The sequence below is a fragment of the Artemia sp. Qi Xiang Cuo genome, chromosome 2, assembly GCF_049724085.1.
Source record: "Artemia sp. Qi Xiang Cuo chromosome 2, ASM4972408v1, whole genome shotgun sequence".
Classification (NCBI taxonomy): domain Eukaryota; kingdom Metazoa; phylum Arthropoda; class Branchiopoda; order Anostraca; family Artemiidae; genus Artemia; species Artemia sp. Qi Xiang Cuo.
In genome coordinates this window covers 81,574,963-81,602,448 of record NC_142795.1, presented here as the reverse complement: position 1 = coordinate 81,602,448, position 27,486 = coordinate 81,574,963, and the positions used below count along the sequence as shown (strand labels likewise).

Sequence of the window (27,486 nt, the reverse complement as noted above, 5' to 3'; positions counted from 1 at the left end):
CACTCATCAATTCGATCTTGAAAATGGAGAACTAACTGATGTAATGAAATATCAGCAACTGACAGTGAATTTTTTTCAAGTAACTCTAGCCTATGTATTGGGAGTAGGCTAGCCACAATAAAAAAGTAAAATAAAAAGCCACGATCTTATTTTCTTCATTAGGGATAAAACCCGTACATAAACTGGAAAAAAAGGAAATAGGAATAATTGAATAATAATAATAATAATAATAATAATAATAATAAGAATAAATAAACACATATAAAGACTCAAAATTAAAATACAAAAAAAAAACACACAAAAAAAAAGAAACAGGACACTCAAACACGATCGAATGTCATTCAGAGACGAAAGTCTACGAGCAGAAGTTGCATTCTCCGGACGGACATAAGTCCGACCTTGGTTTGACCACACGAACTTATTGCTGTATTTTTCCCTTGCAGCATTCAATAATTCTCTTTTTTTTCTTTGTTAGGTTCTCAGCCACAAAAATCTTCATGTTCACAGGTTTTTTTTTGCAAGCAAAAACATTCACAGCTGTGTGACGGTCTTTGAATTTCAATAAAACTGAAGCAATTTTATTAGAGCGGCTATCATCAGAGCTCAGCTGCAACCTATGCACAGATATAACATCGCTATCAGCAAGACTTGAGAACGCCATCTTATTGCGTATAATATTCATTGTTGCATCTTTTACTTCAACACCGGGGGGTTATTTGACACCATTGAACAGTAGTGTATCCAGTCTCAACTCTTGGTCAGCATCATCAAGTTTGGCTTCAACTCTAGCAACTCGATTTTCAAGTAATTCTAGTTGATTGTGACATATTTTCAGGTCTTTTTCAATCCTGTCAAATCTTTGAGTAAATTCTAATATTATCGCATTGCCAATTATCTTTTCAATTTCAGCAGCAGATGGTGTGGTCGAAGGGTGAATTTTAAGTGCTTTGTTAACTTTCTGCGCAATAGCCTGTTTCATATTATCTGTTGTTACTGCTACATCTTTAAAAGTTCACTCAATAAGCCCCGAAGTATCTGAACTTGTAGCCGAATTTTTATAAACAAGCGGGCTGAGAGCAAGTTCCTCAAAAGTGCGGTTAACTCCCTTTCCAACTATTTTCATAGCTTCGGTTTTGTTTGTTTCGAAATTTTTTTAATTTTGTTCCAAAACCATTTAAACTTCATGCGATCCGTAGCAAAATACTTGGTGCTTAAATCGACCAGATTTATCTGCGACAGAACGGAGAATTCCGACTGGCCATAAAGGATGTCCTGCAAAGCTTGCCAGGGCAAGGTCATCATCATGAAACAAGGGCATCACGGCTTCGAAGAAAAGGCAGAAACAAGAAAAAGAAAAAAGGCAGGAAATAGACTTATCTTTACTTGGGCAGGCCCACGGCTGCAGTGGCTATCAACTCTATGGGAAGCTGGCCCAGTGATCCGTGGAGCCTGCTAAGCTTCACCACCATTGTCTGACATCCCAGTTCACGAAAAGTAAATATCCAATGAGTATTTATCGAATCTCAAATTCACAAAAAGCTTCAAGAAAAATGTTGACTTTATATTCGCTATGATAAATCGCTATGATAAAGCCAATAGACACTGTTGGCAAGGAAAACATCGACAACAACAGTAAAGGTGACGACGATATAAAAATTGACCACAACAATGGCCAAAATCATGTCATCGTCATTGTCAATATAGTCTATACAGCTCTTTTTGTTTACCTCTAAAAACCTATAATGAAGCAGCACCATCATGACTACCCTTTTGTGCAACAATTTTGTTATGGGGGATATTGTTCTGTGAAGATTTGCCCCAGAACGATCCATCCTCCAGCCCCTATTAGGAATTGGGATACACTTGTGACGACGCTTTTTCTAGACTTATTAACATACATCACATTATAATGAACGTTTTAAATTTGGAATGGGTGTAACCATGCCAAGGTCTTAGTGATACTGATCATTTACAACAGAAGACAATGTCCGAAGAAGTTTCGACATATTTTTAGGTATTTTTCTTCTTTAATTTTATTTTCTTTTTCTGTTACTTATACCAAAGAAATCTTTACCATAGTTTTAGAAATATTTATAAGAGTTTTCTACTGACAATGACTTACCATATGGAATGATTTTTCGGCAGAATGAGCTCCTTTAAGGGTATCATCAAATGGTTTGGAAGTACCCTGCTTTCAACCCTGCTATTTGGAGGAAATAGAAAGTGGTAGGAAAATCAATAATACAAACAAAAGTACTACAAATTACAATCTCAAAAATTAAGTATTCATTAAAAATCTAAAAAAGGCAGTCGAGTTTTCAATTCATCAGAGCATCTCTGTTTTTTATTGTAATTCGATTACTATTTTGATCACTATTATCCCTTTTTATATTTTGCTAACTATAGGTTTTAATGTTGTTTAACGTTGGTCAGCTTACATTTTCGCAACTTTAGAAGTTTGTTTGCTCGTAGTAAACGTCCTCGGGAAATGAGAAAACTTCGGGTAAAATTAAGACTAAAATTAAGACTCGTGACAATTTGGAGAAGACAAACAAATTTTAGTTTTAACCGAATCAAGGGTTTTTATATTAGCTAAACTGTTTCTTCTTTTTAATTGCTAAATTAAAAATGAATATTTTAAATTACAGGATAAAGATGAAACAAGTGCTTCTGCAAAGAGTAATATCAATGGCACTATGCTTGACGTACTGAAAAATAGCATTCTTCGAAAAAGGGCTTTATTCATGTTTTTTGTTTGGTAAGTGCAATTTTTTCATTAAAAACTTGCACCTTCTTTCACTTAAACATCTTGCTCATTTGACTGAATTTCAAGTTTTACAATTAAAACTTGGATCCTTAGAATGACAGTGACTAAACCAAAAAATCAATAAAAAAAAATATTAAAACAGAAGATCGTCTTAAGCTCGATCTGAAATTTACGAACTTGCTAAAGCTGCAAATAAAAAAAAAAAATAAAGTGAAACATTTTTAAATTTATTCTCCAATTTAATGCTAAAAATTTTTTGCTGCAGTTTATTAGCTTTATAAACGATGTGACAACGGTTTTAAATGTTGGTCAATTTGATAAATCATTATGCAAATAGGTTTTAAATGCTTGTTTGTTTTTTATTTATTTTTGTCAACTTCAAGGTATTAACATAACCTACCAATATAATTATTTTTACTAGGTTTTCACTGGCAATGTCATACTACGGATTATCCATGGTAGTAACGGATTTGAGTGACAACTATTTTCTTAACTATGAACTAGTGATGTTAGTAGAAATACCATCGTACATAGCAGGCATTTTCTTAGTTGGGGTTATGGGAAGGAGGACAATTCTGGTCACAACTACTCTTGCTGGGGGTATTGGATGTCTGGCAGCTGGATTTGTGCCATCAGGTATAGTGAGACTAACTAACACTAATAATATTAGCCTTGAAGACTGCGGGTATTGCAATTCGAAACTTGAAATAGATGAACTTTTTTTTATTATTAAATAAGCAGGACCATAGCATATTCCACTAGGGAATGAAAGCGACCACTTTTGATGCTCTCTAAATTTGTAGTCTGAAATTTAGAATACCTTTCTGCAGCTAGAAAACAATTTTTTGCAAACCATGTTCGTTCAACTTGAGAAAAATCTCCAAAAATTGAAAATTCAACCAATGCAAAAGAAAGAAATGGTAATCCCCTTGCTGTTCAAAAGATTCACGTAAATGAAAACGAAATTGCACCCGTTTTAAGAGGGGTGTCACCCCTGTATTTGCAACTCTGAGCAATTAATCTTACGTTTAGCATATCCCAAATAAAAATTGGTACCACAAAATCTAGAATTTGTGACTGGACACATAGTCCAGTCACTTAATTACCGTTTTAGCCCTGAACAACACGTCGCTGAAGTAAAAAGCTTTTTAGGTTCAATCGAAGTGGTCCTCTATAGTGGGCACAGTAGACAGAATATACCAGTAAGCTTATCGCAGATCATTTCTGGTCTTCGTTCTCGGTGCGAACAAAAAGCTCCTCCCACTTATTTCTGCATTAGCGGGAATGCGGATTAGTCTGTTTCCGATTGTTTCAATGCACTTTTATGGAAACAATCGGAAACAGACTAACCTGCATTCCCGCTAATCTGACTTCGCCTATGTTTATATCTGCAAAAACGTTCTCCGGAGCACTCGCACCCCGGTCCGGGTTTTTATAATGGGTGAGATAGAGAAAGATCATACTGCTATTTATATGAACTGTGATAGTGGGCTGGTAAACACTTTGCTTTTCTTTTGGACTGGTAAATACTTTGTTTTTTATATAGTGCTTTCAACAGATCCCAGATTATAGATAAAATTAACAGTGGTCTTCAATAGGAAATATATACTGGTCAAATATTTCAAAACTATGCTCTAAATAAGGCAGAGACAATCTAGTCTATAAGACAATTCTACAAAGGAGATCGATGTCAAGATAAAGTAGCACTCTACTTAGTTTTTGCCTTGGTTAACTGGACTGTTGCACTTTTGAACAAAACGTCACCATCTTCTTCTTTGAGATAAAAGTTACAATAAAAACTGGTGGAATAAGCTATATCCTAGAACAAAACACAAAAATAGTGTCTTTTGCCATAGGTCCGTGATTTTGCACTGCTAGAACGAGAATATAAATTATTGAGTTACAAATTATTATTAATTGATAGTATAATCAGCTGGTTTTGTTTGAAATCAGAAGTTGAGCAGGGTTGTGTTCTATCCCCCTTTATATGGATCATTTTGATGGACATCGTCTTAAGGAGCAAAGAGAAGGCAATGGGAGACTACGGAATCAAATAGGGAGCCAAAACTCTCGGGGACATAGATTATGCTGATGATTTTAGCATCCTAGATGAAAATGTAAGCAAAATGAACAATTGTAAAAGGTTTTGCGAGTTCAGGGTGCAAAAATAGGTTTGAAAGTTAATGTTAAGAAGACTAAGTCACTAAGGCTAGGAATAAGTGAAGATGAAAAGGTGACGTTGAGTAACAAAGAGATTGATCAGGTGGGTAGCTTCACTTATTTTGGTAGTATTATTAGTAAAAACGGTGGGACCAGTAAAGATATTAAAAGCAGAATAGCCAAGTCTAAGGGTGTTTTTTTCACAGTTAAAAAAAAAATTGGAATAAAAGGAAGATAAGTCTGCAAACCAAGATTAAAATATTGAAAGCTACAGTGATGACATTGGTCAAATATGGCTCTGAAGCATGAGCGCTCCGAAAAGCGGATGAAGATTTGCTAGATGTTTTCTAGAGAAAATGTTTACGGATTGTTCTGGGTACGTGGCTGACTGACCGTATTTCAGACAGTAGGTTGTACGAAAAGTGTGGCTCAATCCCGCTTTCTCGGGCTATAATGAAAGAAAGGGTGAGATTGCTAGGGCAAGTTTTGCGGATGAAGTATGACAGATTGCCGAAGATTGTTCGTTTTGGCCAACCGTTTTGGGCTGAATGGATAGCAGGTCATTCTCGTCTGGGGTTGGAGGATGTCATTAAGAAATATTTAAGGGAAATAGGAACTTCCTGGGACGATATAAAGAGGGAGAAGTTTAATATATTGGGATGGAGGAGGAGCTTGCGTAGCCGTGTTGCCCTCAGGTGGCTTGGTGCTGCGGTGAGTTGTTAATAGTAGTAGTAGTATTCTTTCAAACCCTGTATCAACTTTTTTGATGTTATAATTGAGTCATTTTGTGGAACTAAATACAATGATAATATCAAGGTGATAGTAGACCCGAAGCCGTGCCAAAATAAAATTCAGCCGCGGCCGATATAATTAGTGCTGCTGGCGCACCGAAAGAAAAATTTCACCGCACGCCACCAAAAATTATTGGCGATCGCGTCGTCAATTGATCGGCGTTTGTTCTAATTTTAGAATTTTTTAGGCTACTTTTTAAAAGTTTTGAAAACTAAATTGGCAATAGAAAGCAAGTTTTTTTCTACTAAAAGTAAGAAGCAATATTAAAACTTAAAACAAAAAGAAATTATCCATATATGGTGGGGCTGCACTCTCTTCAATACCTGCCTCTTTACGCTAAACACCTAAATTTTATCTCATTTCAATAAGAATGACTCTTGAAACACAAAGATTGTTTAATTAGAATCAGAACATTTTTTAATTTTTTTCGTTCATATATTCTTTTTTCCCTATCTGATTTCGGCTCTGTGGAAATCTGATATGAAACTATTTTTACTAGCTAGTAAAAAATAGTAAAAATATTTACTTTACTTAAAAAAAGGTACTTTACTAGTTCCTTTTGGTGACTTATCTAAGGAAATAGGAACTTTATGTGAAGAGGGTAAAAAGTGAATCTTTGAATAGAATGGGGTGAAGGACGAGTTTGCGCAGGTCTGAGGGCTTGACGGCTTTTCTGTAGCAGCGCAGGTCAGGCTGCTACAGACAATGAATTGTCTGTAGCAGCATTGATAGGAGCAGCATTGGTAAAATCTTTTTACTATCTTGGAAAGCAGTTGAGTTAGGTGAATGAGTAGGATTATAAACCATATTAGGATTTTTTTCTTCAAATCTGGGACACATTTTCCTTTTCTTCAAAATCTTTCAAATCAGGATTTAGCAAAGTGGTGATGCTCAAAAACGCTCCTTGTGCCTCAATTGTACAGTGGATTCTAAATTTCACTGTTATAGATTAAAAAAGACTTCCTCGAAGTTAATTAATGGTCAGTGCCCTTTGCAGGGGAAGTAGAGGAAACAGTTGCTTCAAAACACCTTCCCAAGACTTAATTTAGGCTTTATTGGTCAATTCAAGGAAATATTGAGGGGGGGGGGAGGGTAAAATGTATTATAAAAATCAAGTAAGGGAGGGGGACAATTTGGTATTGATTTAATGGCTGACTACTTCTACAGGAAGAATATCAAATAAAAGTAATAATATTAGTTTCCTTATTTTATGCTCTTGTAACATCCTAGATTAGAGGCTCAGCAGAAGGCGACATCTTCAGGCAGCATCTTCAGGTTTCAGGAGGTATCCCTCCTGAAACCAGGTTAGATTACAGAGGAAACAGATTACAAGGGATATTATTGATGGCAAGGACTCTCAATGGGGTGATAAATATATTCTTTCCAAATCCTCTTATTTTGAAAATAAATTCTTCTAACTAAAAACATATTTAAAGTAAACAAATCAAGAATTTCCCTTTACGTGTATTTAGAAAAGACAAATCTGGGACTTTGTAATTCCGCATCAAAAATATCTAACCTAGAATATGACATCTACTTTTGTTTCAAAAGTGTTTACTTAATAATGTTTGCTAATGTATATTCATGAAAAAATGGCATATCACAACTAACTTTTTGTACGATTATCTGAAATAGAACAAATCAAGTGTGAAAAACTTACGAAAAACAAACATGTCTCAAAAAGCAAATAAATTCTCACTAATCAAAGATTCTATACATATTTATGGTTCTTATCGGATTAACCTGATGACACTTGTCTATCTAAATAACAAGACTTACTTGACTTGACTTAAGACTCCTGCCGAGGGTTCGGCGTAGAGAACGATGAGACTAGGCGCCTCCAGTTTGACCTATCGCTTGCCAGGATCGCAGGTTCTTCCACCAGGATGTGGGCTTGGGTGAGGAATTCATTGGGTTTGTCTTTTTCCACCTAGTCGATGGGTATGCTCTGGGCCGCTTCCATCTGGGTAAGGTGGAGTCGAAGTTTAATGCGACCCGTGCTGGGGCATCGCGTGACATGCAAAGGAGGTGTCCGTACCACCGAACAGTACGCTTGGCAAGCTACATCGAGAAAGGAGTTTGAGCCGTACGTGATAGGAGAGTCTGGTTGCTAACGAAGTCAGTCCAGTGAACTCTTTCGATTCTTCGGAGATGTTTCGTCTGAGTGATATTGACGGCGCTGAGGATAGATTTGGCAGCTGGCCACGTCTCCGCTCCATACAGCAGGACGGTGCTGACTGACGCAATCTAAATTACAAGAACTATATAAAATTATTCTCAAAATTTATGGATAAAAAAGCTGTTTTGACGGTAGTGTATAAGGTCTAAAAAAATTATTAACAAAAATGACACAATAATTAATTAGTCACTTATGGCTTTAGTAAGTTTGTTTTCGACCCGTAATCTTTGTAGAGTTCGCGTAGTAGTATTCAAATCCCATGCATTTCCATTCTTCAGTTATTGACAGCATCTTACTGCAATAACAATTTTTTGTTTTAGAAAAAATCAAATTTTCCAAACTCTTGAACTAATGAAAATCCTGGATGAGTAGGAGAATTGTAAACAGCGCAATAGCACTGAGTCAGCAAAGAGGAAAGTGGGCTATAGGTATTATTGCCTTTTTTCACCAGACAACTTCGTATGAAAAGAGTTGTTATAGAAACTTCGGAGGGGGCTCATTCGATTGAAAATTGAAAGTTCTAGTGCCATTTTAAACATTCAAAGTATTTTGAGGCCAACCAGCCTCTCCCCCCTTCTCTTGCCCTTTCAGCTGTCCCCTCTCAACACTGATACAAATTCTGAGAAAGCCAGTTTTTTTCAAAATAGTTGAAAGGTACAATAAATATGCTTCCAGGGATGACAAGACTCCCAGAGGCCATGAACCCATAAATGGGTACATATCACCACTAAAAGTGCACCTGGGAAAATCTAGGGAAAATAAAAAGAAAGGGTGTGGCCTGATATGAGAAAGCACAGCTGGCCCTCAGCTGTAAATTATGCAAATCGTCCGTCTTTAAATATAGGATTTATTATTGGGATGTGTTGTATTCTTTACCTTTTTTTTCACAGCCCATGAGGCAAGGGCAGTAAATTATGAAAATTATCCGTTTTATATACAGGACTTATTATTGGAAAGGAGAAAATGCTTGGTGCTGTGTTTGTTCTTGAAGGCTAAGGGTTTTAACGTCAAAATTCAGGGAATGTTGAGGGGAATATAAAACTGTATCAAAAACAAATATGTGCATCCAGGCTATCAAAAGGCGTATCTGCAATACCTCAGGAATGCCTAAGGCTATTAAGTTGAAATTCTCAGTTCTGTTACTACTGCTGCTACTACTGCTACTACCACTATTACTACTTCTACTACAAATAGTACCACTAGTACTGCTACTACTAGTGCTGAACCAATTCAAAAACGACTTATATATATATACCGGTTGTCAAAAGGTCGTATCTGAAATATCTCAAGAACAGATAAGGGCATTGAGTTTCTTGTTCAGGGGGGTTTATAAACTAATCAAAAGGCACTATGTGGATCAAGGTTATAAAAAGGCATATCTGCAATATCTTAGGAACGGCTAAGGAAATTAAGTTTAAAATTTCCTTGTTGGTCGAAAGGGTGTTAAAGTGAATTAAAAGACATAATGTGCACCCATTGTATCTGCTGTATCTTAAGAATAGCTAAGAAAGAGCCTAAGAACATCCAGGCTGTCAAAAAGGCGTACCTACAGTATCTCGGGAACGGCTAACAGCATTAAGTTGAAACTTTTAGTGCCTGTTTAGGTGGAGGATCTTAAAATAAATAAATATACTCTGTACCGAGGTTTTCAAAAGGGTGTATCTGCAATATCTCAGGAAAAGCTAAGGGCATTCAGTTGCACTTTCCGCGTATATTCAGGGTGATATTAAATGAAAATCAAAAGACGCTCTGTGCATCCAGGTGGTAAAAAGGGTATATCTGCAATATCTCATGAAAAGATGATGGTAATAATTGCAAAATTTGTAGGACATATTGAGGGGGATTTTGAATTAAATCATAAGGCGCTATATTATCTATTTTGTCAATAGAGCGTATGTACTGAATCTCAGGAACGGCTAGAGACATTAAGTTGAAATTTCTGGGAAATGTTGATAGGGATGCTGAAGTAAATAAAAAGATACTATATGCATCCAGCTTATAAAAATCACAGGGTATTAAGTTCAAGTTTTCTTGGAATGGTACGTCCATCCTTTTAAGGGTCAGAGCTTCATTTGCGCTTCACTGAAAACAAATTACATGTAAAAGTTTTTCTTTTTTAATGTTAACAAACCCAAAATTGTCGAGACTCGTAGGAATGAATGTAATTATAGATGGAAAGTCGGTCTCCTTTCATTAATTCTCTTTGGTAATCTCGGTTATAATATGATTATTTTTTTTTTTTTATTGTAGATGTTATTGCAAAGAAAAAGACACTGCTCGAAATAAAACTGTCTCCAATAAGTGCAAATTACACTCCGACCCTTAGAACGCTTAGGAGCGTTAGTCAAATTCCTGCTTGTTGTAGTTTCTGTTGTTTTACGTTTGAATTGATTATTCAGTACAATTTCTATTTTTTATGGGTCTCACTTATTCATTGATGTTGATGTCTGTTCGTTTTAAGTTTGAATCATTATTTTAATTCATTTATTCTCTTCTTTCGTTTAACGCAGTTATTTACTTTTCTGTTTTTGTTTTTTTTTGTTTTCTTTTTATAAAAACTCCTTTTAATGTATGAGTACAAATAGTCTTTTGATCTGCTCCGTGTTGACTAAAGATGTTATTACGAGCTTACAGATAGCCTCAACAACGTGAAAAGTGGTTTGTAGTTTTTCAGAAACAAAAGTGTTTAAGAAACTTAATCTGAAACTTAAAGATAAATTATTAGAAGTAAAAATAATCTTAAAGATAAAGTTTATTTTAGGGTAAAGTTTCTTAAAAATTGAGAAACTTTATCTGAAAAATTGCAAGTCTTGCAAGACACTTAATGCAGAGCTATGTATGATGAAAATTGCTAAAACATTATATTTGACCACATTTTTATTCTTATAGATATTGCATGGTTGTCTTCCACTTTCTCATTGACTGGCAAATTTTTTGTATCAGCTGGATACGCTCTTCTTTACCAATATACAGGGGAATTATTTCCTACCTCAGTTCGATCAACTGCTATTGGTACATCTTCGATGTTCGCAAGATTTGGCACCGTACTCGCACCTTACGTAGCAAGCTTGGTAAGTACTAACATTTTCATGCACCTATTGGCAGGCATATATTCTTATTTGCAGTACAAATTGTAATGGACCATGACACAAGAACATAAATTTTAAATGCAAAAACACTTTGGAAACAGTAGCATGAATTTTACAACACTGCAGTGTTGTAAAATTTTACAGTGTAAAAAAAAAAATCATTATCGCCATCTAATTGGCTTTTCTTAGCATTTTTGAAATTTCGTAATTATTTTTTGAACAATACATACTACAATGAAATATTGGTTGGGATTAGTTTTTTTCGTTGATACTAGTGCCAGCTTCCGAGGTTAGAAGATACCCGCACTCTTTGGAAGGTCCGCCTTAATCTCCTCTGAAAATTCCTCCAGCGGAAAATTCCGGTGCTAGAAAATTCACCCCTGGAAAAACTCCTCCCGGCAACTCCCCCCCCCCCCCAGGAAAATTCTCCCCAAATGTGAAATTGGGCAGCCAGGAGGAAATCAAGACAGTTAAAAAGAAGGAAAAAGTGTACTACTGTGCATAATTTATTATGAAGGAGGGGTGGTTGATCATTTTTCAGGTGGGGGCGGGGGCAGAGGCCTCAAAGAGTACATATTATTGCCAAGACATTCTAATTCTCATTCAGCCTTCAAAAAAAATGTAGCGTTAGTTCTGGGAAAGGAAGACAGGTAAAAATTGATATCTGATCCCTCTTGATTTCCAGGAGTAATTCTTGTCTACGCCTTTATTATGAAAGTAAAGATTAAAAATAAACCCCAAACGATCATAATTTATTCCATATAGGATGTGAAAAGCCCTAAACCTCTTTTGTGGTCGTAGAAAACTTCGGAGGATGCTCATCCAATCGGAAATCGAGAGTTTTAGTGCCTTTTTTTAAAACTGAAAATGACTTGAGAGCAACCAGCCCCTGTCCTTTTTTAAATCTGGTACCCATATTGTCCAGAATAGTTAAAAATACAAGTAAACTTGCATCCAAGGATTACATAGCCCCCCCCCATACCCCACCCAGAGCCCAGGGGATAAGGGCCGTAAATTATGCAAACTGTCACTTCTTTACAGATTTATTTTATAGTAGAAAAAAGGAAGTATATTTGATCTTAGGAGTTCCGTTGCGGGATACTTTCAGGGATTTTTTCTTTTTCAAAAATATCATCAACATGTTTCTGTGGGAAGGGGGAGGGGTTAGGGCCCTGGAAATGAGCCACAGAACCTTTTTTCCTGATGAATTTTAAACTTACAACCGTAAGTCCTTGGACCAAGGGGACTATTGTACAAAAAAACATTCAAAGGACTAGTCTCTTTGTAATTAATCCCTCCTCTAATCAAGTGGGCTGAAAAAAACACCGATTTTTTCCAATTGACCGGAAACTTATGTGAGACTGAGTAAGGAGAACCTTGGAACGTCTCATAGCTTTGTATTAGGGGTTGATATCACCCCCAGTCCCAATGTTTAACTTTATCTTACTCTGCTATAATGATTCAACGCCCAGAAACATGAAAAGAGAATTAAAAAGAAATTGAAATGTAAAAAAAAAAAATATCAAAGGTCATTCTACTGCACATGTTCTGCCTAATTTTTTGAATATTGGTAGAATATTTCAAAATTCCTTCTTTTTTTCATTACTTTTATTTGTCATAATGTCGCTGTGCTGCTCAATTTTGTATGTTGAGGGAACTTCCAACGTGGGATGAAATTTTCTGCAGGGAGAAATGTTCTGGGGTGGTAATTTTACGGGGTGATAAGCCTAGCTCCACTCTTTGGAACAATATACACTAAGGAAAACAATGCTGTTTTGTTTTGATTTTTAGAGACTCATGTACGTTAACTTATTTTATGGAGCAGATACTCAAATTAATGGCGAAAGAAATGTTTCAAAAGTCCTTTGCTGTAAGTGTCATTATCAATAATGTGTATTGCAAATTAAAGACTTCAATCTCGGACTTTATGTGCAACTTTGTGTTTGGCTCAGACTTTTGAAGAAAACTTACTGGAATGAATCTGAGAACACTAGTACCGTATTAAGAAGTAAAAACTGGTTTATTAAAACTAAATTTTATTATATTGATAATTAGTAATTAGTAAATTAGATTACAATGACGCAACATCTACTATCGTAAAATATGAAAATAGCTTGTTCTGCACTTTAATTTAGCTTTACTACAAAATTCTCAGTCATTTTTTTTAAATTTCAGAGATTAACAACAACAGTGAGATGTTGCTTGTAGGGGGAAAAGTGAAAGAAAGTGAAAAAACATATAACTATGTAAACCTGATCTAGTAATTTGTTCACATACGATTTTCCATTATCCAATTTCTAGAGACTATATCCCATCTAGGCTGTTCAAGATGTACTTTCCTGAAAACAGGAAACTGAAAAGATCAACTAGAAAATTTCTTAAGCAGGTTTCAGAAAACGAAGACAATTTAATAGGATCTCGATGAATATTTACTGATCGTGATGTCGGTATTTTTTTTAGTATACAATTCAGATCTCAAAAATATACAAATAAAATTAGACGAAGAAAATTTACTTAATCCTAGAAAGTAGGACAGAACTAAAAACAAAACCTCATGCCCACATCAAGATGAGGCTCAGACAACTGTGCAAACTTCTTTAAACCTTTTCTTAGGTCAGTGTTAGTGTTTGTGCTAGTGTTTTCCATAACAATTTCCAAAAGGTAGCATTAGTTACTCTTTTTCACGGCGGTATATCAAACGATAAGCTGTGGAGGAAATGTAGTTTTATCCTACTTTCTAGGATTATAATGATATGAAGTTTTAAGATGGATTGTTCACATTTTATGCAAAAAAAATTGTGCTTCTTGGCAATCCACCTCAGGTGAGTCAAACATCACATTGGATAGAGGACCTAAGAAATGATTTAAAGGAGTTTGCACAGTTGTCTGAGCCTCATCTTTATGTGGGCATGAGTTTTTATTCGTAGTTCTGTCCTGCTTTCTAGGATTATAATCATAGAAAGTTTTAAGATGGATAGTTCACATTTTATGCAAAAAAATTGTGCTTCTTGGCAATCCACCTCAGGTGAATCAAACATCACAGTGGGTAGAGGACCCAAGAAAAGATTTAAAGGAGTTTGCATAGTTGTCTGAGCCTCATCTTGATGTGGGCATGAGGTTTTATTTGTAGTTCTTAAATCTAGGATTATAATGATAAAAAGTTTTAGGAGGGATAGGGTCACATTTTATGCAAAAAAATATAGGATTAAAATCTAGGATTATAATGATAAAAAGTTTTAGGAGGGATAGGGTCACATTTCATGGAAAAAAAAATTGTGAATCTTGGCAGTCCACCTCAGATGAATCAAACATCACAGTGGTTAGAGGACCTAAGAAAGGATTTAAAGGAGTTTGCACAGTTGTCTGAGCCTCATCTTGATGTGGGCATGAGGTTTTATTTGTAGTTCTCTCCCGCTTTCTAGGATTATAATGATAGAAAGTTTTAAGATGGATAGTTCACATTTTATGAAAAAAAATAGTGCTTCTTGGCAATCTACCTCAGGTGAATCAAACATCAGAAAGGGTAAAGGACCTAAGAAAAGATTTAAAGGTGTTTGCACGGTTGTCTGAGCCTCATCTTGATGTGTGCATGAGGTTTTATTTGTAGTTCTCTCCTGCTTTCTAGGATCATAATGAAAAAAAGTTTAAAGATGGATAGGGTCACATTTTATGCAAAACAAAATTGTGCATCTTGGCAATCCACCTCAGGTGAGTCAAACATCACAGTGGGTAAAGGATACAAGAAAAGATTTAAAGTTGTCTGATCCTCAGCTTTATGTGGACGTGAGGTTTTATTTGTAGTAGTTACAGGAGTAGGCAAAATTATGGTGAAGCGATAGTGATGATTCAGTTTCTCCAGAAAAAAGAATCGCTCTCGCTGGTTGGCGAAAGGATGCATGAAAGTAACACCAAAGTAGCAATATAAGGTGATAGCGATGTTAAAAAAAAATAGATTGAATAGATACTGACAACTTTTTAATTTTTGGCTACTTAAAGAGGATTTGAATGTAGGAAGCAAAAATATATTTTGAAAACAAAAATCTTCAAAAAGCAACAGCTATCTCTGAAAGATCACAAAACCCATCTTGGCTCTTCTGTAAGTAAAATTTGAAACTTCCTGCCATACTGTCGTGGTAAATAGTCCGTAAAAAATGAAATTGTAAATTCCAAGGATCAGCCTTGATATTTGTAAAAAAAAAATATTTTGACAACACCATTTAAATTTCCTTATCCAGCAGAGTCCAAATGAGATTTCCTCTTGTTCCTTTTCAGGTTCAGAATCATTCTATCGTGCCTAAAGTAATTTGTAATTTGACCTGCAATACCTGTTTAAAAATAGATTAGTTTTCAGCTACGAGACTATAAAATATGATATATTTATATATATATATATATATATATATATATATATATATATATATATATATATATATATATATATATATATATATATATATATATATATATATATATATATATATATATATATATATATATATATATATATATATATATATATATATATATATATATGTGTGTATATATATATATATATATATATATATATATATATATATATATATATATATATATATATATATATATATATATATATATATATATATATATATATATATATATATATATATATATACAATTCTATTCACTTCAATTTATTTATAACCTGTCAAAACAAAAAAGGGCGCAGATCCCCTAAAAGACAGAGTACATAAGGAAAAAAAAGAAAAAATACAAGAAAACTTATACATTGAATACAATCGTAATAATCATAGACATAATCACAAATCATATATCATAATCACAAGATATTTAAGACATAAATAAAAAGACATAAAAAAAATCATAACCCAATTAAAAATCATAAAAATAAAAAGGACCAATCATGATTTATTTTACTGTCGGAAGATTTAAAATCTTTCACTCTTTTATCAATAATTGTCGAAGGAAAAATGAGCTCAAATTTGTGGGACAAAATAGAGTTACTAGTCCAAGGGGGCATACGTAAAAGGAATTTAGCAAATTTAAAATAAATCCGGCGAACAAGTTTTTTTTTTTTTTTTGAAGCATAAAAAAGTTGACAAATAGGAGAGAGAGAAAGAAGATGAGGCATAATAGACTATTGTGAAGTTTAGAAAGATGGAAACGACTAAGGTGTGTAACGTTAGAGACAAGTGACGCATAAACTATCCTTTTCTTTTTTTCAAGATTTTTAATGGCAAGCTTAATAGTTTCCTTAATTGAATTTCCAATGGGCATTCCCAAGTAAATAAGGCTTTTAGAGAGGGGGATACAAGTTTCAGTAAGTTGTAGGGATTTATCAGAGTATCCTCTGAGGTTGAAGCTGACAGCCACAGTTTTATCCACATTAAAGCTTAAGCCAATCTGCTGATATTCTAGTTTTAACTTCGAGAAAGTGCTCTCAAAACCAGAGAAAGTGCGACTCAGATTTATGATGTCATCAGCATACGTAAGTAAAGAGACATCTAAACCCCCGTAAATACAGGTGGGCTCAATAGAACTTTGGGCTGGAATGACTGAATTATTAAAAAGCGCGGGGGAAGCCAGACCTCCTTGTCTAACGCCCTTTAGCACATTAAAAAGCTCTGAACCGCACTTCATTTTGGCACAAAGATGTTTATACATATATCAAAGACACCTTATAACTGAGAAGTCAACCCCTCTCTATAGAACTTCTACCAAAACCTGGACAAAAATACACAAATCAATAGGCTCTGGCTATGTTCAGTGCACATAGAACAATAAAATCCCCCGAACCTTCCACATGTACAAGAACCTTAAAAAGGGAAAAAAGAGTATGCTCATGACTAAGTTCCTTCTGAAAACTGAACTGATGCGCAGGCACAGAACACTTTTGGGGAATATCTCTAAGAATAATAGACTCAAATATTTTAAAAGTAGTGCTTGAAACGGTTATTGGCCGATGCGGTCGACAATCATCGAGCTCTTTTTTCCCTTTTTTCGGTATAGGCGTAATCTGGCCAATACAAAACTGTTGAGGCACAATACCAGAAGAAATAGACATTTGAAAAAGTAACGAAAGGTGCTACAACAAAAGACTGCTACAATGTTCAAAGTGTTCAGGAGGTATTAAATCAACACCGGCAGAAGATTTTTTCTTAATTTTCTTTAGAGTAAACTCAATATCAGACGGCGTCACTATAAAAGCAGAACGAATAGAATTAGCAAGCAAACGGTCAAGCTCTTTTTCACATTTACTTTCTGCAACAAGGTCAGGCGACGAAAACTCACTTTTATAATAATCAATCCAGCTTTTTTCTGGAATATTACCGGTCACTGCGTTTAAAACTTTTCCACAAAAGTGAAGGATCCCTGGCTATCTTATCAAAATTTTTTTGAATCAACATTATTTTGTGGTCTCTAAGGGCTCTTGTGAACTTTATTTTTGTCTTCAGACGCAATTCGTTTATTATACTGGAGCATGGTTTATCGGATTCGTTCCAGATTCGGAGCCACAATTTAGATGAATTACAAACTGCAATAAAACTTTGATGTTTAGACCAGTCGGTGATTTCCGTCTTTTTGCGAACACGTCTAGATGGGACTGCACACTTTTCTGCGCATCGAAGCGCGTGATTGATTTGTGAAAGATAACTCGTAAGCTGTATTTCGATCTCGTTCTCACTAATATAAGACCTGCATTCTGAACTAAGTAGGTGAAAAGGAACTTTGACTCTGTTGAGTAATGTGTCAAACTCGGACATAAATAACTGACGTTCAACGTGACTCCATTCTTGAACATAAAACCGCTTTTCCTCTTGCGGTGTTTTGCTTTCGAAATTGCACTCAATTGTCGCACAAACAGGTAAGTGGTCAGAGTAGTAGCCTTCACGAAGTACAGTGGCTTGTTTGATCGAAAAGGAAGAAGCAACATGATCGAGGTTCGAAGTTGAAGAGCTGGGGCCAACATAGGTATAGGATTCATTTTTGTCAACTAATGAATACGAAGGAGGAATGGAGCTCCAAAGGAGCTGACTTCTGGGGAGCGTTTTATCAGTCAAATCACAGTTAAAGTCACATATTAATATCGAGCGCGTGACTGCGGATTTTGCGTTTTTCTTGATCAGCTTACACAGTTTCTTGCAAGCCCCTATAAGCCTTGCGTCAGATTTCTCGTTACGATAGTTTGTTGGTAGGTAAACATTCATAATGGACGGATTCAGATATGAAACTGCAAGAATATGATCCCCTGCTTCGATCAGTTTACAGGGTAAACGAGTAAAAATCGCGAGGCCGCCGGAGGGGCGTCCACACGCTGCTGTTATTTTTGCTGGAGAGAAAAACACTGTGCAATCCGGCGAGATTTTGATCAATTCCCTTTTGTCTGCTGACAAAAAATGTTCTTGGAGGCGAATAATATCATATTCCTTGAGCAGCTGGGTCAAAATGGGAATTTTATCAGAAAATTTTCCGTTATATTCCATGATAGAATCGAAGTTGAACGCAGCATTATTTCGAAATCTGTTTTAGCAGAGATTGAGCTACGGGACACTTGTAGCTATAGCAGGGATGTTCAGTAAACTTACGTAGTGCACATTTTTTCGGTCTAGAACAGGGATCAATTTTAGAACTAGACTGTCCTTTTTCGCCGCAAACTGAACATATACAAGAGTTCTTGCAAGCGCCAGAAATATGCCCATAGGCTTGACATTTGTATCACCTTGGAGGAAGAAATAAAATTCTGAAACCCGAATTTTCTCGAAACTAATCGCTTGCAGATTTGCTATCGCATTCATTAGATCAGCTTTTGACTTGAACTGCAACTTGAACGAACGAAAGTGACCAATTTGCTTGGCAATAATTGCATTTAGGAATTAGGGTTCGTATATCATCTTCTAGAAAATCAACCGGGATGCCTCTAATGATCCCAAAGTAGGCACTACTTTTAATCTTGGCATCGGCGTTTGGGCTACCGATCGCGAGAGCCTGTAGCACAGCTTCTGCATCTGCTTTTGAGGCAGGGACGACACGCCAGTTTACTTTATTCGGCTTTAGCTCGACAATTTTATCATAAGTATTCCCACATACCTTTTCAAGGAATTACTTTCTGAGACCAGGCTTGTATATATATATATATATATATATATATATATATATATATATATATATATATATATATATATATATATATATATATATATATATATATATATATATATATATATATATATATATATATATATATATATATATATATATATATATATATATATATATATATATATAGATATATATATATATATATATATATATATATATATATATATATATATATATATATATATATATATATATATATATATATATATATATATATATATATATATATATATATATATATATATATATATATATATATATATATATATATATATATATATATATATATATATATATATATATATATATATATATATATATATATATATATGTATATATACATATATGTGTGTGTGTGTGTGTGTGTGTGTGTGTGTGTGTGTGTGTGTGTGTGTGTGTGTGTGTGTGTGTGTGTGTGTGTGTGTGTGTATATATATATATATATATATATATATGTACATATATATATATATATAACAGTTATGATCACGAGGCATGTAAGTGCTTCGTTAGCAGAATATAAGTCAATTCAAATGGAAATAACCCTCTAATTTTCAAACTTTTTGGTTATCCTGCACTGTAAGCCTATCCTTTTTCTAGAGCTCTTTTGGTCTCATTGTTCCATTCTCGATATTTGGTGCAGTGGGGCTTGTTTCTTCATTGGCTGTGATTAACCTACCAGAAACAAAAGACAGAAACTTGCCCGAAACACTTGAAGCAGCTGCTGATCTTGAAAAGTATGTATCATGTTTTCTATGTTAGAACCGTAGTCATTGCTTGAATTACCAGCTATCCCCTGCCAACATAACTATAGTCCAGAAAGTTTTTTTTTTAAAGACATCTGGAAAATAATGTAGTTTTTTTTAGCTGACCCAGAAAAACAAACTTATTCCAAATATGCAAACATCTAGCTGTTCCAGAAATATTAATTTTTGCGGCTGAGATTGATTTGAAAGAAGGAATATCTCTTTTTCAAACAGTTCATGGTAACAAACTATAAGTAAGGAGTGGCCCGGCTCAATAGTAATAAATTGTAGGAGGTGAGAAATGAGCTGGGACAACACTTCTGAATAAAACAGGGCTTCGATGAATTATATTTCTTAAGTGTCTTCTAATATAAGAGGGTTTTATTAAGAAATTATGTTAACTGTAGTTAACCAAGTAAAAAGGAATAGAAATTAACTATCCAAAGAAAATATTAATCATTAAAGGACAATCTCAAGCTACGCCAGTTGAGCCAATCAAACAGTTCGTGGTAACGAACTGTAAGTAAGGAGCGACCCGGCTTAATAGTAACCAAAACTCTAAAAAATGGAATTTTGACACCAATATACACATCAAAAGAATCAGATTTTAATGCTTATTTCAAATATACAAGTTTTATCAAGTTCAGTCTTACTCATCAAAAGTTAAGCGCCTGAGAAAATTTGGCTGATTTTAGAATAAATGGGGAAAGACCCCCTAAAAGTTATAGACCCTTAATGAAAATAACACCATCATATTCAGCCTATCAGAGAACCCTACTGTAGAGGTTTCAAGCACCTATCTACAAAAATGTGGAATTTCGCATTTTTTGCCAGAAGAAATATCACGGATGCGTGTTTATTTGTTTGTTTGTTTTTTTGGGTTTTTTTCCCCAGGAGTGATCGTATCGACCCAGTGGTCCTAGAATATCGTGGGAGGGCTCATTAGAACGGAAATTAAAAGTTCTAGTTCCCTTCTTAAGTGACCAAAAAAAAGGAGGGCAACTAGGCCCCCTCCCACGCTCATTTTTTTCCCAAAGTCACCCAATCAAAATTTTGAGATGGCCATTTTGTTTGGCATGATCGAAAATATGATAACTATGTCTTTTAGGATGACTTAATCCCCCGAAATCCCCGGGGGGAGGGCTGAAAGTTATGAACTTTACCCAATGTTAACATATAGTATTGGTTATTGGGAAGTATACAGACGTTTCCAGGGGGGATTTTTTCTGGTAAGTGGGGGGGGGGGGTCAGAGGTTATATGGGAGGATCTTTCCTTGAAGTAAGTTTTCATGGGGGAAGGGACATTACTATGAAGGGGGCGCCGGATTTACAAGCATTATTAAAGAAAAAGATCAGAGATTAAATAAAAATAAAACAAGTTTTTCAACTGAAAGTAAGGAGCAACATCAAAACTTAAAACGAACAGAAAATATTACGTGTATGATTGGGTTCGCCCCCTAGTCAATACCTCGCTCTTTAAGCCAAAGGTTTTTTAGTACTTTCATAAGAGCTATTTATTCTAATCAACGGCCTTTGTGATTAATGGGTCATTTTTAAAGAACTGGAACAAAATTTTAATTTTAGTTTAAAGCGCAAGGTATTTATTCGGGGGCAAACCCCCTAATATACGTATTAAAATATGGATATATAAGTTTGTTACGTAAGTTAATTCGTAAGTTAAGTAAGTTTTGAGAAAGCCATTTAACCAAATAAAAGTAAAATTAATATGAAAATTTTGTTGTAATTATTGCTCTATAATGAGCCAAAATCAAAACCTCCATTAATTAAAAAATGTTCACAAATGAAATAAAAACAAGTTTTTTTTTAACTGAAGGTAAGGAACTACATTAAAACTTAAAGCGAGCAGAAATTATTCCGTATATGAAAGGGGCTGTCCCCTCCTCAACGCCTCGCTCTTTACGCTAAAGTTTGACTTTCTCACAGCTCTTTTTTTCTAAACAAAAAAAAACTTTACCGAAAAGAGCGAGGCGTTGAGGAAGGGATAGCCTCTTTCATATACGGAATAATTTCTTTTCGTTTTAATTTTTAACTTCATTACTTACTTTCAGTTAAAAAAACCATGTTTTTTTTTATTTAATCCTTAGAAAGAACCCATGAACGGAACATGACATTTGAGAAAGTGGCTAGGATAAATATGAAAATATTTGTTATCTTTCGAGGTAAATAACGACCAATAATGCTTAAACACTTGGGGAGGGTCTGTGCTGTAAACAGTTTTGAATGTTATTATGTAACCGTTCAAAACTATAACAGTGATGGTTCTACTCTGTTGTGTAAGGCACTGATCCTTTGATCGACAGCATGTTTCAAACTGTGATTTGGATTACCCTCAGGTAGGAATACAACTTCAGTGTAGTTTGCCTGTGTTTGTTACTGTTTAGAAGCTCAACAGTAAGAAATAAATTCATCAGTTGTTTGGGTTTTATCAGCCCTTTGTGATAATTTTAATCGATTTAAATATTCCATTAATCCTTGGATTAGATAGTTTAATATATCTCATGTTTTGAGACAACAACTGATATTACTGGGACGAAAACAAAATGGCGAGAAACATAATATTTAAACTGGCACATATTCAGGGTGTTCACAAGCTTACAGAAATCCATTTTAATATAGTTTCAGTAACTAGTTCCCTTGCAAGTCTATGCTCATGCAAATTTTCTAGCCAGTATTTTATGAATATATTTCATTTTATAACTGTGAGCTTAGCAATATTCACAAGTATCCCAAGCATCAAGTCAGGAATAGCATAAAGTTCACTAAAGTCCAATCTTCTATTTTGAATTATCAAACAGGCTGGGAGCCAGATAAAATTTCAAAGTTACCTATTAACAAGTTAACAATCATACTTGAAGCAATTGAATGTTTCAACTATTAGTGATTCAATCAAAAACTTTTGATTTTACATTTAAGCAGACAAATTTGCGATGTCGCAACTGAATAAAATTGGATGTTTGGCTTATGGTTTTAAATAAAACCCTCACTCCCTTTTATCCCATTATTGATTTGTGTAGTATTGTGAATAGTTAGTTCCTAAAAACCTAAAGTGATGAATAGAATATAGAGTTTTGCTACAAACACCGGATTCCAATTTTAATTTTGCTACGTATTTTAAGTTAGGATCGAGAGATTCAGAGTAAAAGCTAGCATGTCTGTGCATGATCCAAGCCAATTAAGCGTGGCTGAAAAAATGAAACTGACGCTGTCATCTTCTTGACAAACTTTACAATTGGGCTCAGAATTAGAATTCACTGGGAATGGCTTGCTTGCTCTTGATTTTGGTTCAGAAAGTTTCTGCCTTTCTAGAAAGTACCATACTCCTACTAAAATTTATCTACAGGCAAGCTCTTGACCAATTTCTCTAGTGACGCATTTAGTTAAGTGTTGGTTATATTCGCACAAAGCTACCAGCTTACTTTGTGGAATGCTACATTAACTTAGCTATAAGGGCGTCAAAATACTCGCAACATATATCATCATAGATTGAGTTTGTTCTCCAAGAAATTTACTAAAGCTGCTTGCCACCGACGGTGATATTGTCATGGTCTCTGAAATGTTTATGGTAATTTTCAGTTGATTTTTGCAACGCAACAAAATATCAAATAGACAAGATAAAATTCATTGGATAATCTTAAGAGTTTATTTACCCTAGATATCGAAAGTGGTAGTTTGCACAGTTAGTACCATATAATGGGACAGAGAAGCATAAGCATCGCTTGGTGAAAAAAGAATGGTCACAAATTAGGTGGCATTTTCTTTAAAATTTCCTTAAAGTCTTTGAATTAAAGGCTAAAACGTGGTCACAGGAGCGTCGTATAACGTTGCAAACCGTCTAAAAATTTAACCAAAAAAATCAGGTTAATAGTACACCCACTAAATAGAATGTTTTATAGTTACAAGCCAAAACAAAACGAAAGAAGATTATCCTGATATGCAAGAGTCAATAAAGTAAATTCATAGATTTCATTTCACCTGTGCTAAAAAACAAGAAAAAAATCGGATTTCATTTTAAGAACACTATTATAGTATTATACAACATTGGACATTCTCGAGCCACCACATAAAGCACAAACTGCTTTAGCACGGATAAAAAGCAATGAAGGTACTGTTCTTCTACCATAAAAACGTCTTAAAATGTCACACAGTGTTGTCATTTTTCTTGGTTAAGTGGAGGGTGACTATAATTAATTTAATGTGTTCGAGTGAGGATTTAGAATAACATCGGCTTAAGGCTGATGAAACGCATTGTATCTTTACAACCAGTCAACATTAGGCATATACTTCTTATGAATATAAAATATAAACTAATATGATTTTATGTTTATTGATCGTTACAGGACAGCTCGATTTTTTATTGGAATGGTGGCCGTATTTGGTGATTATAACATGACAGTTCCAATAAGGATTTGCCATTTAAGGATTTGCCACTAACCTGCTATACTGGTTACAAACATTGGCTAGGGGGCCCATGGTAATGATTTTCATTACTTGGTGATTTCCATTGTTTTTGGAACTACCCTTCAATTTACTCACCTATCCATGAGAATTTTTTATTATTTACTTTTAGTTGAGCTAAAACACATTAAAATAACCATTAATATATTTTACTAAAAATGTTTTATAGTGAACATGATTTGTTAATTTGGATCATATTATTATAGGTACCGGCTGAAGCTACCATGCTGCCAAACAAACGAAAGTGAGCAAAGCTGATCTGTTTTAGTATCTTATATTTTTATTAAAGATTTGTGTGATTTCAAAATGAACTAACGTTGAAATTAGCTTTTTCTTTTTTTCGTGTCTTTTTCTGTTGCTAATACTATAAATAAGAGATTTATATAGGCTATAATTGCTCTTTTTGCTTCCAGGAAAAATTTCAGAAGCTTTTTGGTGTCAAAATTTTTCACTATACTACTACTGATACTAAAAATAACTCATTGCAACTCCAAGCCACCTGAAGAAATACTTGCTACTCCTCTATTCTATTTAAAATTAAGAACTTGTGACAAGACTGCAGCTGTAGGGCCTTCCAAAGGTAAAAACGTGTATATACATGAAAATTCACTCTCCAAGTTAGATATATCACTGAATTCAGCTCAGAGAAGTGAATCGAATGGTATATGCAAGAATGTCCAAATAAAATCCCCTACCCCTGCAAAGATTTTTCAAGCAAAACACACATCTGCAGCTTGTTGCCCTGTTTGCCAAAGGTGAAAAATTGACATTTAGCAGAGTCAGCGGACTTTAGCGTCCATTTTAATTGCATGTTTGGAAAGAATACTGTCTAAAACCAATCCTAACAACTTTTCACTTCAATCCTATTTCTAGTGTGGTGCAATGGGTTGGAGAAATGCCGCAAAACTTGAGAAACTTTGAAAACGATTTTCTCGGAATAATTAAAAGTTTGTGTATGCATTTTTTCATTTGAATGGAACTAAATAGTTTTCAAACTAGAAAATTGTCTTTTTCTTCAACGATTTCAACATATTTTAAATCTTAAAACCTAGTACCCCACATACTTCAAAAACTTGATTTAGTAGATGTACGGAACTATATTTTAGCTACGGACTGATGCCAAAATTTTATCTTTCGTTGATATACTTAAAGCATAGAAGAGTAAAACAATAACATATCAATATTTGCAAAGGGATCGCAAACCTTAAACAGAATAAATAATTTCTTCTTCTGTATTTTTTTCATTATTACTTAATCAAACTCATATGATAAGTGAAAGAAAATCAAGAGAGAAAAGCCTCACTTTTTACGCCCTCCTATGAAGTTTAAAATTACATAAGACTATTTTTAATGACCTTATCCCATTCCATTTGGGGATTGCCTGCTTTTTGTTTATACCCAGACGGGCAATGAAAATTTTTTTTGTCTCCATCTACCGTCCTTCATCTACAAAATGTGAATTATTCATTTCAATTTCTTTGCATTATAGTCCTGCAATGCAAGATTAAAGTACATGTTTATACTTCAGAATGTATATATATATATATATATATATATATATATATATATATATATATATATATATATATATATATATATATATATATATATATATATATATATATATATGTAGTTAATTGGCTGTCTTGCTCTGTTTTCTTGTGCAGAACGAAATGCAAAACCATTAAGGCTAGAAACTTTTTGCAAAATTATTTTGATATTGAGGGGGGAAACTATCTTCAAGCTCGAAAAAACGGTAAATCAAAAACAAAACTGCAGAAAAAGATAACAGCAAGCAAGAAACAAGGGCCTGAGTTCAATATTTAGAAGACCTAAGTTGCCAACTTTAGCGATTGAAGTAGCTAGGTGAAACGACAAATAGCCTGCAAAATGATTTTTCCGCAAGAAAAAGGCTTGGTAGAATCTGCTCTTTTGCTAAATCAAATTTTTCACTTCATATGTGGAATCAAGCTGGTGCGGTTAGAAATGCTGATGTGAACTAAAAAATTATGCAGTTTTTTTCTCAAAATATAAAAAATCAATAACATTCACATAGGCTGTCATCTGTGGATAAGTCCGAAGTAACTGCAACAGAGGGGTCTAATATTCGCAACTACAGATACATTTTAAGCTCTAGGTCGATAGAAAATGTTTTCGTATTTTTTCTTGTCAAGAAATTTATAATTCCTTGAGTTTAATAAGAAAAATGGTTGTTGTTCAACCATGTCGAGATACAAGTGACGTAATAAAATTTTACCATGAATACGGGTTATTTCTAAAGCCAGTTGCAAAATTACACATATCTGTCCAGCTGCCACCATTGAAATCTGCTGGTCAAACAATCAGTAACTGGGAAGTTATGGAGAAGCTGAGGTCAATTGTATCCCCAGAAGATTTTACTGTAATAAAGGTAGTTTCTGTTAATTATACGGAAACACTTCAGCCAAATATTGGCAAGAAGAGCCAATGAATTTTACAGATTAGCTGGTCATTTTGTTAAATAGCCTAAAGAGTAAACAGTTATTTTGGTGAGCTGACAACCAACCAACTCAGTTTTGGGTAAATTCATAGTTAAGGAAGGTTCTTGCTATCATGAAAAGTAGTGATAGTGGTGCAAAGCAACACTATTTTACTGGCTAAATTATTTTTAAGTCTTTAATAGTCTAGATCAATGAAAGAAAATCAATCTCAGTTGGTAAAAAGCCAAGATGAAGTAATTTGAATAGCAATATCACCCAAATATATCAGTCAAATGTCTAGCCAGTAAGTAAAATCCATTGCCCCCCCCCTCCTTAAAACATTTTGGCTAGCCTAGAAATAACTTTTGCTAGTGCACAATGTCAACAGTTGTAACCATCATATAAGGAGACATGGTGAATACACTCCTCAATTCCTTTTTAATGTTTTTTTTTTTCAGATATAATAGCCTAATCAATTTACTCATTATTGTAACCTCTCCCCCTGATTATCCTGGTTCTAGGAATTTACCCCCCCCAGAAAATATGCCCTGGAAAATACTCCTGCCAAAAATCTCAAGAATTTTATTTAATTTTTGTTTTTTTATCTTCTGTAGAGAGAAGCAACTTTGGTACATATGTTTTATATGCCACTCACTCA

The 27,486-nt window shown here is 34.4% G+C and overlaps 2 protein-coding genes across 2 annotated transcripts in view; both read left to right on the top strand.

The window, feature by feature from the left end:
• LOC148955687 (organic cation transporter protein-like) overlaps positions 1-24,747 on the top strand; it is an 83,985-nt gene extending 59,238 nt beyond the window's left edge. The window contains exons 7-11 of the mRNA XM_089108303.1: positions 2,649-2,758; positions 3,189-3,403; positions 10,788-10,969; positions 19,748-19,884; positions 24,576-24,747. Of these exons, the coding sequence (XP_088964429.1) occupies positions 2,649-2,758; positions 3,189-3,403; positions 10,788-10,969; positions 19,748-19,884; positions 24,576-24,627 (696 nt within the window). The 3' untranslated portion in view covers positions 24,628-24,747. The remainder of the gene's footprint in view (positions 1-2,648; positions 2,759-3,188; positions 3,404-10,787; positions 10,970-19,747; positions 19,885-24,575) is intronic.
• A 1,804-nt stretch (positions 24,748-26,551) lies between these two features.
• Xe7 (A-kinase anchor protein 17A) overlaps positions 26,552-27,486 on the top strand; it is a 45,893-nt gene continuing 44,958 nt past the window's right edge. The window contains exon 1 of the mRNA XM_089103517.1: positions 26,552-26,779. Coding sequence (XP_088959643.1) covers positions 26,576-26,779 — 204 coding nt within the window. The 5' untranslated portion in view covers positions 26,552-26,575. The remainder of the gene's footprint in view (positions 26,780-27,486) is intronic.